At 35.9% G+C, this 20,694-nt stretch overlaps 1 protein-coding gene across 1 annotated transcript; it reads right to left on the minus strand.

The window, feature by feature from the left end:
* Nucleotides 1–5,016: 5,016 nt before the first annotated feature.
* Nucleotides 5,017–9,410, minus strand: LOC114309350 (aluminum-activated malate transporter 2). The gene is made up of 6 exons (XM_028255060.2): nucleotides 8,827–9,410; nucleotides 8,251–8,391; nucleotides 7,784–8,056; nucleotides 6,607–6,719; nucleotides 6,333–6,476; nucleotides 5,017–5,650 (listed from the first exon to the last, which is right to left on the minus strand). Exons 1-6 carry the CDS (start codon nucleotides 9,104–9,106, stop codon nucleotides 5,201–5,203), a joined length of 1,401 nt encoding a protein of 466 aa, XP_028110861.1. The 5' UTR covers nucleotides 9,107–9,410; the 3' UTR covers nucleotides 5,017–5,200.
* Nucleotides 9,411–20,694: the final 11,284 nt, after the last annotated feature.

The raw sequence follows: 20,694 nt of genomic DNA on the forward strand, positions 1-20,694 counted from the left end.
GCATTTCACATGCCGTCCTACGATTAGCCGAGCCTATTCTAGACTGCATTTTGTATGCGATACATTAGGCACTTAACATGGACTTGGATCATGCATGATTGCTAACGAGTTCTCTGTTTTGGCGCGGAGTACGATGTAAGTATTTGTGCTTTAGCATCTCGCATGAATGTGAATGTTAACATGACAGCATACTTACCATGTGGCTATGTGCTTAGTTAATATAACTGCCTGAATGCCTGTGGGTGAAGGTTGGATTGTTTGAGTTGGAACAACTCGTTGAAATCCGTGTTTTAGCCTACTTGCGAGTAACAAATTTCAAATTCTCTTTCAAATGGGCGGATATGCAATGCTTTGTTCCAAATTAGGCGATCTAGTCTATACTTTTGTGTTGTGCGCATCACATAGCAATTCTGGCTAATTAATCGGAATAAGAACGCATAATGTTTTCAAAACTCGATATCATGGTTAGTAGAGGCCGATCTTTGATCGGACGAGTGGGGTTGCTCACGAAGTGACCTTCTCCAATCGTACCCAAGTTCCCGAGCCGAGGCAACTTTGGTGATGACGGACACGTGGCCTTAGGCAACGAGTCAGGATTTTCTAAATTTTTCAAAATAAAATATTTAGGTGGCGACTCTGTATCTAGCAAAGCAGTCCATGTTTGGCACTTCTTTCAAAAAATCTGTTTTCAAAAAACGATTTGCCGGATTTGGACTCTTTGATGATTCATCGGTCTTGCATTGCACTCTGCGAGATTAGATACAGGACCGTGACTTTTGAGTCCGAACTGTAGTGAGCCCATATGAACAAAACGGGACGGGAGATTCCCTCCCGGGACGTTTGAGGACGTCTACATGGATGTTAAGACAACTTTCTTAAACGGTGATCTAAATGAAGAGATCTATATGGAGCAACCCAAAGGGTTTGTAGTGCCGGGGAAAGAAAAGAAAGTATGTCGGCTTGTAAAATCTCTTTATGGATTAAAACAAGCACCTAAGCAATGGCATGAAAAATTTGATCATGCTATGCTTACTAATAGGTTTAAGATAAACGAATGTGACAAATGCGTCTATGTTAAAAACACTGACCAAGGATATATCATAGTTTGTCTTTACGTGGATGACATGCTTATCATTGGAAGCAGTCAAAATATAATCAAATTAACTAAACAAATGCTTAATAAAAGATTTGATATGAGAGATATGGGGCTCGCAGATGTAATATTAGTAATGAAAATTACTAAAACATCTGACGGATTTGCATTATCTCAATCACATTATATTGAGAAAATTCTTGATAAATTTATCAAGGATGATATGAATGTAGCTAGAACACTTGTAGACATCAGTCTTTATTTATCGAAAAATAAAGGTGATGTGGTGTCTCAATTAAAATACTCCTAAATCATAGGAAGCCTAATGTACCTAATGAATTGTATTCGTCCTGACATAGCTTATGCAGTCAGTAAATTGAGTAGGTACACTAGTAACCTCGGAGAAGACCATTGGAAAGCGATCATTCGGGTTCTTAGATATCTAAGATTACCCGTGATTATGGTTTGAACTTTACTTGATATCCAGTAATACTCGAAGGTTATTGTAATGCCAATTGGATATCCGGTTCTGGGAGGCGCTGTTGTTTATTGGAAATTCACGAAACAAACATGCATCGCATGATCCACAATAGAATCTGAGTTCATTACTTTAGACAAAGCAGGAGAAGAAGCAGAATGGCTTCGTCACTTCTTATAAGACATTCCAATGTGGCCAAAACCTGTGCCAGCTATCTGCATTCATTGTGATAGTCAATCTGCAATAGGCAAGGCAAATAATCATATGTATAATGGTAAGTCACAACATATTCGTCGTCGACATAATACCGTAAAACAATTGCTCTCAAATGGAATAATCTCAATAGATTATATAAAATCCAAAGAGAATATTGCGGATCCGTTAAGAAAATGTTTGACTAAAGAGCAAGTGTATAGTTCATCAGAGGGGATGGGATTAAAACCTATTACATAAGAGTCGTCATAATGGTAATCCTACTTAGATGATTGAAGATCCCAAGAATTAAGTTCAAAGGGACAACTAAGTTATGTGTGGCTCAATAGAAATCACCAAAGGATTAAAATTCCCTACCCATTCCTATGGTGAGAGTGATATCTACAACATGTGTTGTATGCAGGGGTCTAAGGATAAGCTTAGTTTTTAATGATTACTTATATCTTGATCTAGGCATAAAAATCTAGACGAGTATAAGGAGATACTCACAATAAGAATCACCTATATGAGTGTCGAACTGGGGCCAGTTCTGTGAGAATGAAGAGGCTAAATTTTCTAGAAGCACTCACGAACAACCAGGAGCGTTCAAAGCCAAAATGAACACAACCGTGAGAACCGCGATATGTCAGAAGATATTTTGTGTAAAATCTATTGTTTTGGCTTACACAAACGGCTGAACAATTCAGGGCATCGCGCCCATTGATTAGCTAGTAAGTCCGATAGGTTATCACTAGGGAAGGTTTAAGGCCGAAAGCTACCTATCCTGATGCAAGATATTTTCCATTTATACTCTTTCAACAAATTCTGCATATTGTTGCATATCCGTTGTCATCAAATCCCATTCATGTAGAGGATTGTTAGAAATGGTTTTGGAAATTTTGGAAAAATAGAATTTTTCCTAAACTTTGGTCTAACTTTTAGGTGGGACCCATGTGCCAAAGTTGGCGGGTCTAAGTGGTAACGCGTTCTATGCCGCGTTGTGATTCACATAATATATTTGATTGCTCAAAACCATTATCGAGTGAATAGGAAATTGAAGCCAAAAAGATCTCCATGGAAATGGTGTTTTTGGTGAAATTTCCTAAAGGTTTGAATAATGGCTTGACCCACATTGATTTGGTGGGCATACTTTGAGTGGTTTTATGAAGGTTTGAGTTTGGAACTTGGGGTAGGCCCCAAAGGGCACCCAAGTTTTGTAGAGAGGGAGGTTATGGACAAAGTGGGCTAGACCCATTGGACCCAAAAATTACCACACGTGTGTGCCGCCACCGCCGCCGCTAGTCCAGTCGGGCGGACTGGCCTTGGCCTGGGTGCGGGTGCGTGATGTGAGGTTAGGTTGGGCTTGTTCAGCCCAATACTTATCTTTTTGGGCCAAAAACATTTGAATTTAATTTTATTTTTTAGTAATCTGTCCGAACAGTTTAGTTCAAGAAAAACCCTTACTTGTTTGAATTTAAATTCAAACAGATTTGTATCTGTTTAAACCAAACTGAACAAGTACCATACCTGTTGGATTAAAACCAAACAACCACAACTTCCTCTATAAATAAGACAAGTCCCTCATTTGTTTTTCCACTCCGATTTTCGTTCATCTCTGCTGCAATTCATCTCTGCATTTTGCTGTATTAATTTCATTTTTTTTCTGTGAGAAAGAATGTATGCACTAAGTGTGTTCCTTGTATGAAAAATTTGTAGTGCTGTAATTTTTCGTTGTTGATCATTTTATCCTAGGAGATAGACGTCCATATTCTGAAAGCACCGTGGAGAGGACGAATCTGTCTTAAAGACACAGTGTTAAACACTGGACTTGATCAGAAAATTTGTTCAAGAAAATTAATTTGGTAAGTAATTAATTTATTTTCTACTTTATTATTTTTCTGTTTCAGATTTTCATTTTTGTTTTTGTAACAAAATAAAAATATGTTTTATTTATTATATTTTATTTTCTTTTATTTTCTGGTTTGATTTTTGTAATCAAACAAATTCTCTCATTTCCTTATTTCTTCTGTATTCCGTTTGTTGTTAAGTACACAAATAGAATTTATTTTTTCAAATATAGTGAAAATTGTCCAACAATATATATATATATATATATATATATATTGGTAAACAAAATCATTGTTGAAGGCCCCAATTTTTTGAAAAATTAAATAAAATAAGATCTCATTTTGATGTTAAGCATAAGATTTCACTAAACCGGTCTGGAAAATTATATAATAGCCCCTAAGTATCACATGACCATATTTCGTCACCAATCACCATTCATTATATTTCCTCGTGTTTCTCAATTATCCAACACAAATAAATTTTTCTTTTTTGGTAAACTCAACACAAATAATTAATACTCCACCTTCTCCATCAATCATACTATCATGGAACACCATATGACTCTACTCGCAGACTACCGAATAATTCAAGATAGAACCTTAGCACTCCACATGAGTAGGGGAGTTTATACATTGTCTCGATAATTATTTGGTAGTTCGAGAGTATGGCCACGTAGTGTTCTATGATAGGATGATTGATGGAGAAGATAGAGTATTAATTATTTGTGTTGAGTGGTTGAAAAATATAAATGGTATAATAAATGATGATTGGTGACTGACAAGATATTTATTGGAGTGGGTGACGGTAATCCTAAAAGAGTATGACCACGTAATACTAAAAAATTATTGTATAATTTTCCTGTCCGGCCATTATTTTCCAAAACTTTAGGGGCAGCCTTATTACACTGAAGATTCTCTAATGATAATGTGAATTGTCTTAAACAAATGTCAAAAAAAAAAAAAAAAAAATTGAATCACAAAAATGTTTGATAACTTTAAAAATAGCACTACTACAAAATTCCAAATGGAGATTCTACATAAACTGTCGTAGTGTGTAAATTATATCAAAATGATGTCATTAAATTTTAAATTTATAGAGTGTGATCCTCTTTATTACATGTTTATAATGAAATCATTCAATATGACAAGTAATTATTTTTTTAAATTTAAAATAATTATAAATATGAATTATTATTTCATAATTATTAGATATGTAAAGAAAATCCTCCATTACAAAATAGAAGGAAAATGAATTAAGAAATAAGATGAGTCTTCTATAACCTCATTTCTCATCTTTCACTTACTAATATAATATGTGACAAAAAGATGGAGGGAAATTTAATCACTCTAAAAACACAGAGAGACAGAGTCTCAAGCATTCAATCATGGCTTCTCACAAGAGACCATTGTCAATGAACTTTGATTTCTCCTCCATATTTTCATCCGAATTGCCTCAAACAAAATTTCTGGATAATTTGTTGTACAGAACTGAAAGATGTACAACTAGGGGAATTACACAAATATATATATATATATAATGGCTATAAATATGATATCTGACTTGTCGCCCTCTCATTGGCTGTGTTTCATTCATTCAGCTGGTCCTTGAAATGCAGTATCAATCGTGATGAGATGATGATGTCTTCTGATGCTAGAATATTGCTGCATTGTTCTCTGGCGAACGATGATTTGTTGTTCTTGTTTTATTGAAGAGTCTATTTTTTTGAAATTTGCCATGGAAGCGAGTTCGTGTACAGATTCAGCAATTTTTTCTGTGCAACTGATGACATCGATCAGCAATGAAGCTACTGTAACAGCAGGGATGATCTCCAGGAGGTCTGTGTCAGGCCAGGAGTCTGTTTTGAGAGAGGATTTGACGTTTTCAGCAGCGATTTTTGAGTTTGCAATGTGGGATTTGGCCAAGGATGGCCATATTGTCATTGTTTTGATTGCTAATGATATTTCTTTTAAAGCATAGCTGCAGTCTTTGCTCATCTTTGCGAGTGATTCTTCAATTCTAGCTCGGACTAGTGGTGATGCCTGTAATATGAGTAGCATAAAATTGTCAAGTTAAACCAGTTGGTATAACCCAAAATTAAAATGGGAAAATTGGATTTAAGAGCGAACGACTCAAATTAATAATATTTTCATAGAGGTGTAAGTCAGAGTAAGTGAGAGTGATGTTATTTTTAGATCCTATAAAAAAATTAATTTTTTTTTTTTTTTGGACTTTCTTAAGCTGATCCCAAACTCACCCTTCCAAAAAAACCAACAATAGTTTTTATTATGTGTCGTGTCATAATAAAATTTTGTGAAATTTAAAACAAAATTCGCTTCAATAATATCGTAGGTGTCACATTAGTGAGTAAAACAATTGTAAAATTTATTAATTGATAGGTATAAACATTACACATACTCAAAGAATCAACCTATTTACATATGATTTCTAGATATCATGCTAAAATTTGAAATGCAAAAATTTTAGATGAACACAAAACTATCGAGAAATTTTTGTATGAAGATAGGGTACCACGTGGCACTACCTTTCACTAATCACAAATGTATATGCCCACTATTGTTCCCCAAACACTCAACGTAAATATAGTGGATCCTATTGTCAAAACTAATCACGATAATAGAAGAAATCACATAGCATGTACCTATCTGCATACAAAAATTTCTCCAAAACTATCTATCAAATAATAAGAGCAGAGCACAATACCAGATTCTGAGAGTCAAGGCAGCCATTGAGAGCTTCAATTCGGCAGGCACACTGCCTAGTAATAGCTCCAATTTTCAAGTATTGTTCCCATGGATGCCTATATCTAAACCTTTTATGACGTGGCTCCCATTTTGCATAATTAGCCTGAAAAAAAAAAAAAAACAACAACAACAACAACGACAACGACGACCAATTTATTAATTTAGAATTTGAGTATGTTATTAATTTTTGAGGGTGAGATTATGAGGACATGAGTTAAAAAAATTTCACCCACCAGGGACTCTTCAGTGCTTTTTGAGTTAAGAACATCTTTATATCCTTTGAGAACTGATTTATCCTCATCCTTGGATTCTTCATCCCCTGTTTTGAAGTATTCACCTCCAAATCCTGCAAAGTTCACTCTACCTTGTAAATGTTACAGCTCACAATCATAATCACATACATTTATCATATTTGTTATAAAAAAATTTATTTTTAAAATCATACTTGTTATTAATTTTAAAAAATAAATAAATACAATAAAATCATGTGATTGTAATTATTGAATCAACTTGATTTTCAATTAATGTTTTACATAAAATTTTACAAAATAAATAATTTAAATTATTAAAATAATACCCGTAATAAGTCTCATAAACTAGACTGAACCAATCAAGTCCCTTATGACTAGTCATTCTAAAAAATTATGTCACCTGATGAATTTCATTTATTGTTCACTTTCTGCATCTACAAAATATGTGACGTTTGGGTAAAACTCAATGTATCTAGAAAATAATGTGACACCATTTTTTAAGTAATTCTATATTTGTAAGTCAATATTTTTTTGTAATACTTTTTTACTCATAAGAGTAGTTGTTTCAGTTATATTATTTTGGTAGGTTCCATTTTAATTATTAAAAGTTTTATTAATGCGGGTAACATCTAGATATAAGAAATGTATAGATTTCATTTAGGTCATATAAGAATTTTTTTATTTTTAATATGATAAATCGTGTTGGTGATACATAATAGCTCTGGAACATTGTAAAGAAAGAAGAGCAAGGATCCTCTAGAGTGATTTTTTCCTAAAGTTTCCTAAAGTGCTACAGTATATGGTTGAGATTTACTGGCAAGTCACATCAATTTTTCTGATGTGACTTGCCAGTAAATCTCAACCACACAATATAGCACTTTAGGAAACTTTAGAAAAATTTCACTCTAGAGGATCCTTGGTGAAGAAAGAAAGGTCAAAAGTATTTTTTTTTTTTTTTTTTGTGATTCTAATAATTTCGTTTCAAAAAATATTTGAGGACTCTTAAAGTTACGTAAATCAATCATGTGTTTTTATTTTTTATTTTTAGACCAATGAACCGAGTTGGACCCTCCAGTCCACCGTCTGAACTGGAGGCACGCCCCAGTCTTTTCTTTATCAAAGCAATCACTCAATCGAAAAGGACTGTTAAGAAATGTACCTTCGAGGAAGTTTCCAAGTTTTTCAATGTTGACAGCAACCAAATCATGAAGATCATCACCAGCCCAGACAGGGCAAATACAACAGCATATAATCACAGCCGTTGCTCCACCGATCAGGATTGTTGATAGCCTGACGTTGGCCTGGTGCAACACCTCATCGTCTCGATAACCCGACACACATATCAGACAAAATGTTAGTATGAATATGAGCAACCCATAGTCATATCTTGCTTTCATTTTGGGAAAAAATCTCAGGAATGTCACCACAGCAGCTGCATCACACAAATTTATTTCAAGTAGTAAGCAACTCGGACGATATCGAAACACGTCATTTATTTACACACAAACAAATCATAAAACTAGAGATATGTGATTGAATTGTGTCTGATTCTATTCTATAATTGATTTTTATGTTTTAGACTTTTTCAAATCGAAATTAAAATTTTGGTTTGTGCAGTGAAATTACCAAATAGAAAGACAAAGAGGCCGAGTACCAATGGTTCGGTTGTCTCTCCACAAAAGCTTGATACGCGATGAGCACCAACAGCTAGACCACCTGCAACAAATGTAGCCACACTCCTATTTACACCTCTCCCAAGTGTTGCTCCTGCCAAAAATAAAAATAAATAAATAAATAAATAAAATTTTAAAAATCTCAAAACCCATCAGTCTTGAACTTTGAGTTTCATTGATCTACTAATGAACAACAATGCCCTTACAAAATCTGGAGAAATAATAATGTTATAGATCCAAAAAATAAAATAAAATAAAATAAAAACCTAGTTTGACAAGTAGTCGTGAAATGAATTGAGTAAACAAAATGCATTTTAATATGACTCACGCCATGCTAAATTTAAATCTATCATACGTTTCGTTTCGTTTCCACTTTTAACTTTTTATGGTTCTATAGATAGACTATGTATGAATATGAATATATCGACCGATTCTTATTGACATTGATCCGTATATAACTGCATTTAAGACTGATTTGTATTCCGATACCATTATTCGAAATATGGTTTTGATATGCCAATATACCTACCTACTGAAAATTCGAAGACGACGACAACAGTCATGACAGCCCACATAGCAGAGATGCCAAAGCCTTCGTAGATAGGATCAAAGTAGTAGAAAAGGGAGACCAAACAAATGGCTAATCCTACTTTGAGTGAATGAATGACTCTTCTTGGATCTTCTTTTCCCAGTTTCTTTGCCTCCTCGAGAAACTCCATGACCTTGGATCTTAACTTGTCACGCAATGCCTTAAACCAATTTGATACACGAGAGAATGGTCCTACATTCTCATTACTTGGGGTTGCCATTTCTTTTGAAAGCCTCAATAAACCAACTCTCTCTCTCTCTCTCTCTGCAAAGAGGACTGAGTTTGTGGAGAAGTTTTCTATTTTCTTCTAGGTGGAGAATTAGGTGGGAAAGAGAGGGAGTCGGCAGAAAATTACCAAGGCTACGATGGCTACATATGTCTATGGGGTGAGAACATAGAGTCCGGATCCTCTCCAGCCCCTCTCTCCAGCTGATCCTCCGGCCAAGGGCTGAGATAAAGCCACGTCGCCTACAAGAAAATAAATGGTTCAGATTTATTTCTTTAAACAAACACTTTCAAAACACAGCCACACCAAACCATTTCCTTTTCTCTTACACTCCTCTCTCTCCCTCACGTCACTGCAGCACACGGTCACATCCCATCGTCTCTCTCTCTCATTTTTAATAAAAAATTAAAAAATTATTTTAATCTTTTTCATAATATATATATATATAATTTTTAATATAAAATTTTAATTTTATAACATTAATTGAATTTATGTTTAGAAGAAAATAAAAAATTTACATCTGTACACAGATTGAATTATTTTCATATTTTTTTTTAGAATGAAGATTATTTTTGAGAATTTCAAAAATATATGATTTTTATGTATTTATTTTCATCAAAATAATTTTATATTTTAAAAATAATACTTTGAAAGCATAACTAAACATAGTAATTACTTTTTATTTATTTTAAATTTTTATTAAATATATTTAATATTAGTCTTATTTTAAAAGTATATTTTCAACAATATTACTTTATAAAAATTAAAATTTTATATTAAAAATTATATATATAAATATTATGAAAATAAAATGAAAAAATTAAAATATATTTTTTTATTTTTTATTAGAAATGTGATAGAGAGGGTGTGTGATTTTAATTTTTTTTTTTGGTTAGAAATGTGATATATATATATATATATATAGAGAGAGAGAGAGAGAGAGAGAGGGAGAGAGAAGAGTAGAGTGAGTGTGTGCTGAGTGTGCGTGTGTCAGTGAGAAATCTGAGCCGTATGTGCTGTCAGTGTGTAAGTGGTGTGTATTTTCTTTTTTTTAAAGAACGAAATCTGAGCCGTATATTTTTTTGTAGGCAACGTGACTTTATCTGAACCCTTGGCCGGAGGAACGGATGGAGAGAGGGGCTGGAGAGGATCCGGACTCGAGAAGATAACAGAGATCTCGATATTTATAAAAGTAACGGTATCACTGTTTTGAAAAGTGGGTAAAAAGTTAATTTTTGACTTTTTATCAAGTTTTTTAATTTTTTGAAAAGTGATTTGAGAATTTAGTAAAAAGTTAATATTATTTTTGATTGAGTTTAATAATTAAAATATTATTTTTTTCATCTATTTTACTTAACAAAAATAGATAAATAATTTAAATTAAAACTAAATTAAAATACTATAATTTAAATTGATAAAATTAAAAAATTATAACAACGTCAAAAAAAAAAAAAAAAAAAAAAGTGAGCATTCTTTTTGAATTGCTGGTCATAATTTTGATGTACTTTGAAATGAGAAGTTGGAATTTTTGGTTTTTTTTTTTTTTTTTTTTGAAGAAACGCGTTTGGTGGTGTTTTATTACGAGGACCGACAATCTGGGAAGCATTTCTCAACAATACCAGACAGACAGACTCCAGACAAATAAAGAGAGAATGGGTGGGCTGTCTGATTGTTGCCGCGTGTACGATTATGACAGAGACTTAGCTGGTGAAGGTTCCTTCCTTCCCTCCTTCTATTACGGTTTGGGTTGGTTTGGAAAGCAAGTTGATTTTTTGATTTTTTTAATTATTTTAGTTTTGATTAAAAAGTTTAGTTTGAGAAGAATTTTTTGACTTTTTAACTTTTTTTTTGTAAGAAAAAAATATAATAATTATGAGTTAAATGTAATATTTTATTTTTTATGATTAAAATAATATATTTTATCTTTTATGACTAAAATAACCAAATTAACCCTACCCAAACGGTGTGTCCATCTCATCTGGTAATTCCATACACGGTGAGGGTCATACCTACACCTGTTTTTTATCCTATATCAATATTTTTTTTTTTTTTTTTTTTTTTGGTATGATTCGAATATCTTGATCAGTTTACGAACAATTTGATTAATTTTAGAACTAGCATATCACTCGTGTTATATATGGATGGTATATCTAATTATATATATATATATATATAAATTGTGATTTTTAAATTTTTTTTTTAAATGTTTTTTTTTTTATATTATATTAAAGTTAAATATTTTAATAATAATCATATGTGTTGGACTTTTCAAGGGATTAAATATCTTTTATGTTTATTATATTATATTAAAGTTTAATATTTTGATAATAATCATATGTGTTAGACTTTTCAAGAATTTTTTTTTTATGCTTATTCTTAATGTATTAAAGTGTTATTATGAGGGATAATAATCATATGTGTTGAGAATTTTTAAAGATTTCATATGTATTAGATTTTAAAGAATTTTTTTTATACTTGTTCTTAATGCATTAAAGTGTATTATGAGGATAAAACTTGGGAGTTAGGAATGCTAAGATTTTTTTTTAAAATCAAAAAATCAAGAAATTTAGATTGAAAGATTAGAGCTCCCATAAAATTTGGGGTTAAAAGCATCATTTTACTTATAGTATAGATTTGCGCAAAGTGTCTTCTCTGTTTGGATTGAGTCCAAAAGCATGATCCATATACAAATACCATTGTTCCAAAAAAATAAAATAAATTAAAAAATCAATAAGATAAAATATCACATTTAAATCATAATTATTTTATTTTTTTCCTTACAAAAATTAAAAAATTTTAAAAAATCAACTGAGACGGGATTTTTTAACTTAAGACTACAAGTTAAAAAGATAAAAAAAACTAATTCACTTTTCAAATGAAGCTATTAACGATTGACATACTTGATATGCGTGAAATTTAAATAAATAAAAATAAAATAAAATATTTACTACATATTATTTAAATGATAAAAATATATAAAAATAATAATAATAATAATAATAATAAGCAAAAGTTTAGGCACCAAATTTAACTTTTAGCCTCCGTTTGGGAAGTGGGTTGGCTTTTTGGCTTTTTGGCTTTTTGGCTATTTTAGCCTGGGCTATTTTAGCCTGGTTTGGGAAGGACTTTTTGGCTTTTTGGCTTTTTTGACTTTTTTTGTGAGAGAGGATTGTAATGATTATGGGTTGGATTTGATGTTTTGTTTTTTGTGGCTAAAATAGCCTATTTTGTTTTTTGTGGCTATTTTAGCCAAAAAAGCCTGGGTTTTTTCTTGCCAAACGGAGGCTTAATTACTATAATAGTATATAGTGGGATAATTGTCCTGTCTCGATCAAAAATAATTTAATTTGTATTTCATAGGGTTGATCTGGAACCCCCTTACTTAGGGAGGGTTATACCTGGTCAGAATGGAAGTGAGGATGCTCCTGCGTGGATTGCGCAGCACCATAGATTTATTTTGAAGTTTATTTTAGTAATTCAATTCATTTAAATTTTGAAATATATTAAGTGAAATATGTTTATAAAAAATAAAGATAATCAAATATCGTTTAACCATTTATCTATTTATATTTATATTTATTTTAATACTTTAAATCACAATTATTATTTATTTTTATAGATACAAATGTGAGTAGATGAATTGATAAACGATATCCGATTAACTTAATTTTTTACAGGCATGTTCTACTTTATATATTCTAAAATGTGAACGATTTAAATTATCAAAATGAATTCCGAAATGGGTCCATTTTACCGCACAACAGCCGCTGCTGCGCAACAGTGTCCCCACATTTGGTCAGTGTTCATCAAGTTTATAAGAATAATATTATATGTACCAATTAATATATACACTAATGTACTAACAGATAATATAACATCATTTATATGATTTTAAATATTTATAATTTATATAATAAATATGATCAATAATAATATCATAATACTAATTGATACATTAATATGTATATTAATTACTGTATATAGTATTACCGATTTTATAATTATGCCCCCACAAATCCTGCAAGCTTTGCTTTGGGAGTATGATGTGGGTTCCTTGTGCGAGCTTTTCTTGGAACATGGCGAGAGATGTTCGCATTGGAGTCATTTGGTAAAATTTATTCAAGTTTTTGAACGAGAATTTCTTTTTTTCTTTTCATAATTTTGATTGGAAGATGTTATATGTGTTCATTGATTTTATTGTCGGTTTTATTTTAATAATTTAAATTATTCATTTTGTTATTATCTTAAAAAAAATTAAATCAATTTAACAATCGTAATATATTCAATTTATCATATTTATCACAACAAAAAAAAAGAGACAAAAATTGTCTTTTATATGACGATCCCACCACGTATAATATGTTACATTTAATTAATTCTTATTCTAATTTAATTGTGGGATTCTCAATAAGGTGAAATTGACGAATTGCATTATTTTAATGTCAAGTATCGAACTGTGTGAGTGATTTTCCGATCACACTGCCCAACTCAGTATTCAGCTGGAGAACACTGGCAGAATAGATGACACCTGACTGACCTGTAACAGAAAGAGAAGATTCCGGCGGCGTTTCGTCCACCCGAGGGCACTCCGATGATCAAGTCAGTATATCTCTCAAAGATAATCAATAGTGCAAATCTCACTGTTCAGAATATAAACTCCGTACCTTAGACTAACGGGGATGCCTCTCTTTTATAGCTAATTCAATCCTTATCCCAATAGGAGCCTAGTTCTAATGGACTTAGGATTACTATCAATCTTGGACTCCCAGTAAGATTGGGATAAACTCCCTAAGAGTCTTATCATTTCTCAACTGTAGTCTTCCCATTTTTCTAGGATTCTTGTGCCTTATCCGCTTATCTCGGATTCCGATATCTTCGGAGGTAATCTCGGCCTCGCCGAGATAACCTCGGCGTCATGACCAAGACACGTGGCACCTCGGCTGACACGTCGGCGTCACCTTAGCCACATGTTGGTACTCAGAAAATATATCCCCGCAACTGCTCCCTAGGTTCTATTACCTCGGCATTTTGAGGTGATGGAACCTATATCGGTACCTCCTTCCACTACGTCAGCTTAAATTATTTTAGCCGAGATCATTGTTTAAGGCCGACATGTCTCCCTTAATCAAGAACTCCAGCGAATTCCCTCACTCGTATGAGCTGTCATGCATCACTATTCAATCGTTTCATTCACGTGTCTTATCCTCATTGGATCGTGCCTGTGACGCGCCTGTAAGCCATCTTGCGCCTGCGTGCGCCGTCTGACGCATTTGCTGCTCTAGGCGCATTAACTACCCTTTTTTGCCGTCGTTTCAAGTTTTAACAAAAACTTTTCCCTCTTCTTTCATTTCTTCACTTTTCATTCGATACTCTTGCTTTTTCTCTCTGTTACTTTTTTCTCTTGAATCCGCCATTGTTCCAGACTTCAAGCTCTGCAATTGCCTTCATTCCTCCCTCTTGGTGAAGCTTTCGCCGTTCTGTTACTTCTGTAACCGTTGCCTGACTTTGGCGATCTTCATACCGATTTCACTTTTTCTGGTAAGCCGTTGTTTCTTTCGTTTTCAATTCTCTGATGCTCTTTACTACTTGTTGCTATTACTGCTTTGTTTAAACATTCGACTTGTGAATCTCATATCTGAGTGTGTTTATTCCACGATTTTGTCTTTACCCATGTCCTGAATACACACATTATTCACCATTTTCTTGCACTTTGTACCCCTTGTACTCGCTATGTTCTTGATAGCCCATCTTTGTTCTTGATTCTAAAACTTGTTCTTGTTTTCTATTTTTTGTGTCTGTTCCAGATTTGTGCCTTCAATCTTCATTTCCATAGACTTAGGTTTGAGATTTGTCTGTAGAACCCACAATTTAGGAAAAAACTAAAACCTGTATTTACCCAAGTGTTTGCCGAAGTCCCAATAACCCTTTCAAAATATCTTCTGAAATCCAACCCCTTCGATTAAGCCGATATCATGAGTATGTGGAAACATAGGGTAGACACCCCATCCAAACTAAAATTCTTTAGACAAGAGTTTGAAATCCCAGTCGATGTCCATCTGAGGTTAGCTGGGAATGATGACTCCATCATGCCTACTGATGACTCCATGCCTTTCCCTGTGGTAGCCTTTATTGAGTGTGAACTTCAGCTCCCATTCAACACCCTTTTCCTTGAAATACTTCATTATTACAACTTGAACCCAATGCAACTTTCCATCAATTCCTATCGAACCATCAACGGTATCATAGCCTTAGCTAAACAAGAAAACGCTAGGATCACATTAGCCGACATCCAATATTGCTACACTATGTGTGGCCTTAAAAAAGACACTGGCTACGTTTACTACCTCAAGCCGAGGTCCACTGAATACAAAATCGTTGTCGACCTTCCTGACTCCAACAAGGGAGCTGGGGACGATTATTTCATTACTTAGGGGAACAGGGAGTTTGCCCTAGATGAAGACCTTCATTACTTCGGGGAACAGGGAGTTTGCCCTAGATGAAGACCTTCATTACTTCGGGGACGATTATTTCATTTCAGTCTTTGTAGAGGGCAATGGTAAAAGCCCTGCATTCATACCTACTTGTTTTTTAAAGTTTTTCATACTTTATCCATTTCTTAATGTCTATTTTTCTTGCAGCTGTTCCTAAGCCACCAAAAAACTTTCGCCAATCCTTCATTCCCAGCAACGATTTGAAGAAACTTTTAGACTTGCCAGTCCATAAACAGAAGGCGCCTCTGCTTCTTAATTTTATTCCAACATACAAGTCAGCTCTGCCCGACGTCCCTAGGAGGAAGAAGAAAAGCCTTTCTCCACCATCTGCCATAACTCCACAAACCGCGTCCACATCTCGGACAGACCAAGGGTCAACCTCTGATCCAGCTGAGATACCGTCAACCTTGGCTCCATACTTGATTCCAATATCCCAACGCCGCCGTCGACGCCGAACAGTTTCTTCTGTCTAAATGGGTCGCCCAAAACCAGTTGCCAAAGATCTCCTGGCTAACATTCCAACTGATGTTGACGCTCAGCCAACACAAACCCTGCCTCCTCCAAAGCCAAAACGAATAAAAAAGGCTCAGCCAAAGGCAAAGGTGCCTCAGATCGATTCTGAGAATACCTTGCCTATTTCCAAACCTGCTCCGAGTGAGAAAACTGCCTCTGTCCCTGCGAAAAGGTCCGCTGAAACACTTCCATCTGAATCTACTAAATCCAAAAGGCCGAGGTCATCTTCTGCAACGACCTCGGGATCTAAAAAGTCTGATGCCCCTTGGGCCCCCGAAATTACCTTGGAAGATAAGCCAATCATGGCCAACAATAGCGCTGAGGACATCAACGTCGGCGTAGCCCTCAGTACTGCTCTGCTTCTCCTTGGTGATCTTAACCGAAACGCCGGGTTGAACGAGTATGAAAATTACGCTCTGATGCTTCAACGTTCTATTCAAGTGAGTGTCCTTACCTGGCAATTTTTCTCTTTCCTGTACTTTAGAAGATTTTGCAATAACTTTTGTCTTGTGTTTTTTCAGGCCATCCAGTATGCCCATTCTTTCTCTGTTCAATCTTTTGAAAATTCGGAGAAGTTGGCCGAGATGAAGAGGGAGTTCTCTACTCTTCAAAAAGCCAACAAAAGCCTTCAATCGAAAATGAAGAAGTTAGAGGACCAGGCCGAAGCTGCTATCAAGGCTTAGACCGATGCCAAAGAGAAGTTTGATTCTGCTGAGGCCATTAGGAAGGTTGCTGAGTCCCAAAAAAGAGAGGCCGAGGAGAAGATGGCCCAGGCCCAAAAAGAGCTACAGGAGGCCTTGGCTACCAAGGAGGCTAAAATCAAGGATACTGATGAGAAGGCGTATGTCCAGGGCATGGCCGATGTCACGGAGGCCTACGAAAAGCAAGTGAAAGAGGCATGCAACAAGGGTTTCACCCTTGGTTGGATGTCTCTTCTATAAAAGCTTAATGTCCCTGAGGACTCGCCTTTGAGAAGCGCCGACACCATTCCTCTTTCATTCCCTCCAACTCCAACTCTAGCTCAATCTGATGATGAATCTGATTCTGAGGATGAGGCCGAGGAGGAAGTTTTAGTGAGGAAGTCAAAAGAGACTACTGGGACCAAGTCCCCTTTTCAGAGTGAGAAAGCCCTAGACTTGACTCAAGATGAAGAGGGTGATGAGGTTCTCAAAGATGCTGCTCCTGAGAAGACATCAGCCGATGTCACCTTTGTCAACAAGAGCCTAGACGAAACCCTTGCTCAAATTGATGCCGAGCTCGCGGAGGAAAAGGCTGTCGAGGCGTCCTCTCAACAATCGTCTAAACTTCAAACTCAACCAACTGCTACTGCTGAGGAGCCTTAGTTTTATGTTTTGTTTTTGTTTCCTTTCTGAAGTAGTGTAAAACTCTTTACATCGTCGACGTTCTTTCAATACAACTCTTTTGCTTTTGAATGCTTGCATGTTTGCCTTGTATGCTTTCATACTTAGAATATCTTACATATCTTCAATAGACACTTCAATCCTTGTGCAACCTTCTCGGGGTGACACACCTCGGTTGTACAAACTGATGATTTATGTCGGCAAGTACCTAACTACCTTTCTCAGCGTAATCTTGGTTTCACCTTGTAGATATAAAATTTCAACAAGTGTTTAACCTTAGTCTTCCATCTTGTAAATTATCTACAAATTTCAACAAGTGTTAGACATCATCTCGGATTAATTTCAACTTGTAAATTGTCCACAAGTTTCAACAAGTGTTAAACAATGATCTCGGTTTAACTTCAACTTGTAAATTGTCCACAAATTTCAACAAGTGTTAAACAATGATTTCGGTTTACCTTCAACTTGTAAATTGTTCACAAATTTCAACAAGTGTTAAATAATGATTTCGGTTTTACTTCAACTTGTAAATTGTCCACAAATTTCAACAAGTGTTAAACAATGATTTCGGTTTAACTTCAACTTGTAAATTGTCCACAAATTTCAACAAGTGTTAAAAAATGATTTCGGTTTAACTTCAACTTGTAAATTGTCCACAAATTTCAACAAGTGTTAAACAATGACATCGGCTCTCTCTGCCCCCTCATGTGAACCTAAATTCTACTTGGGTTCTCATGATACATGTATTCTAGAGACAATGTCAAGTATTTTGAAAAGAAAACCAAGCTGAATCTTTATTTATTTACTTCGGCAAATGACAAAAGAACAAAGGAATTTTAATGATAGAAAAATTTCAAATTGCAAGTGTTCCAAGGTCTTGGCAACTCTTTGCTCTCATTATCTTCAAGCCGATATGCCTCATTGCCCAGCACTGAGATGATTCTGTAGGGTCCTTCCCAATTTGGGCCAAGCTTGCCCTCTCTGGGATCCTTCTTGTTACCGACGACTTTTCTCAAGACCAGGTCGCCGACGTGGAACTCCCTTGGGTTAACCCTCTTGTTATAAGCTCTGGCAAGCTGCTGCTGGTACGCTGCGAGCTGAATCGCAGCTTTCTCCCTTCGTTCTTCTAGAAGATCTAGATCTCGGGCTAAGAGTACATCATTAGTCCCGTTCTCTACCCCCTGGGTTATGATCCCAGGGATGCCGACCTCCAGCGGAATGACTGTTTCTATGCCATAAGCCATGGCGAAGGGAGATTCCCTTGTTGATCTTCTCGGCGTAATCCGATATGCCCAAAGTACATTGGGCAATTCGTCTACCTACTTTCCTTTTGCTGCCTGCAGCCTCTTCTTTATCCCATCCAGAATTACTTTGTTGGATGCTTCTGCTTGTCTATTGCTTTGTGGAAAGCTTGGGGTTGAAAAGTAGTTCTTGATCTTGAACTTTGCACAGAAGTTCTTGATTAGCTTACTGTCAAATTGAGTTCTATTGTCCGCAACAATTGCTCTTGGAATTCCAAACCTGGTGATAATGTTCTTCCAAATGAAGTTCTTTACGTCCACATCTCGGATCTTGGCAAGAGGTTCAGCTTCTATCCATTTGGTGAAGTAATCTGTTACTATCAGCAAGTACTTCCTTTGTCCAGTTGCTTGGGGCAGTTGCCCGACGAGATCGATGCCCCATTGGGCAAATGGCCAAGGACTGGATACAGGGTTCAAGTCTGCTACTGGCTGGTGTATCAGAGGTGCAAACCTTTGGCATTGTTCACACTTCTTTACATAGGCTTCTGCATCTTTCTGCATGTAAGGCCACCAATATCCCTGGGTGATGGCCCTATGGGCGAGTGATCTGCCCCCAGCGTGGCTTCCACAAATTCTTTCATGAATTTCATATAAAAAATCTTCAACTTGTAAAGGATGTATGCACCTTAAAAGGGGTCCAATGAAGGACCTTCTGTAGAGATGCCCCTCTGCTGTCAGACTGAATCTTGTCGACTTCAATCTGATCTTGTGTGCCTCTTTGTGATCGTCTGGCAGCTTCCCTTCTTTTAGAAATGCAACAATTGCGTCCATCCAGCTTGGTCCCATGTCCACGCACATTGCTTCATGCTCTGTGGACAGTGGCTCGACGCTTGGGCTCGACAAATAGTCGATCATTATTGTCCTTGTTTTTCTAGGTTGTACTACACTAGCTAGGTAGCCCAACGCATCGGCGTGGCTGTTATCATCTTGACTAACCTGAAGTAGTCGGCAGTTCTGAAACAAGGCTGCCAGCCTGATGACCTCCTTTGCGTAGGCCAACATCCGTTTATCTCGGGCAGCAAACTCGCCCGTTGTCTGGTTGACAATGAGCTGGGAGTCGCAGAAGACTATTACCTCGTCTACCTCTGCTGCTAATGCCAGCTTCAGTCCTGCAATCAATGCTTCATATTCTGCTTTGTTGTTTGAGGTTTTGAACCCCAAACGAATGGACTGTTCCACTATCTGTCCATCTGGAGATATCAGCACTACTCCTGCCCCCGCTCCCTGTCATTTTAAACTCACATCAACGAACAGTCGAAAGGAGTCGCCGATGTAAATGCTGCAGGGTCTGAGTTTTTCCTCTTTTTTTTTTGTTTTTTCGCCTTTGACTGAGCTTCTCCTTGCTTGTTTGGACATCGTTCACCCCGGCTCAACGGAGCCCGATATTCGATGGATTCTGGCGTGAACTCGGCCACGAAGTTGGCCAGAACCTGGCCTTTGATTGTTGTCCTTGGCTTGTACTCCAGGTCATACTGGCCTAGGGTGACTGCCCACCTGGCTATTCTTCTTGTCAGGTCTCCTTGTTGCAGTAAGGACTTCAAGGGTTGTTCTGTTAGCACTATAATTTTATGGGCCTGGAAATAATGGTTCAACTTCTTTGAAGCCATTACTAAAGCCAGTGCCAATTTCTCTAAGGGTAGATACCTCGTTTCTGCATCGGCCAGGGTTTTGCTTACATAGTAAACAACCCTTTGTTCCCCTTTGTCTTCTTGGGCTACTACTGCGCTTATCGCATGCTCTGAAATGGCTAAGTACAAAAACAGTTCCTCTCCAGGTTCTAGATTTGAAAGGATTGGAGCTGTGGTCAGATACTTCTTTAGGTCGGCCAAGGTGGCCTCGCATTCTTCGGTCCACAGGAAGTCTGTGGCTTTTTTCACCAAGTTGAAGAAAGGTCTGCACTTGTCTGAGCTTCTGCT

The sequence above is a fragment of the Camellia sinensis genome, chromosome 14 (genome assembly GCF_055761805.1).
Source record: "Camellia sinensis isolate YWXY chromosome 14, ASM5576180v1, whole genome shotgun sequence".
NCBI classification, from domain to species: domain Eukaryota; kingdom Viridiplantae; phylum Streptophyta; class Magnoliopsida; order Ericales; family Theaceae; genus Camellia; species Camellia sinensis.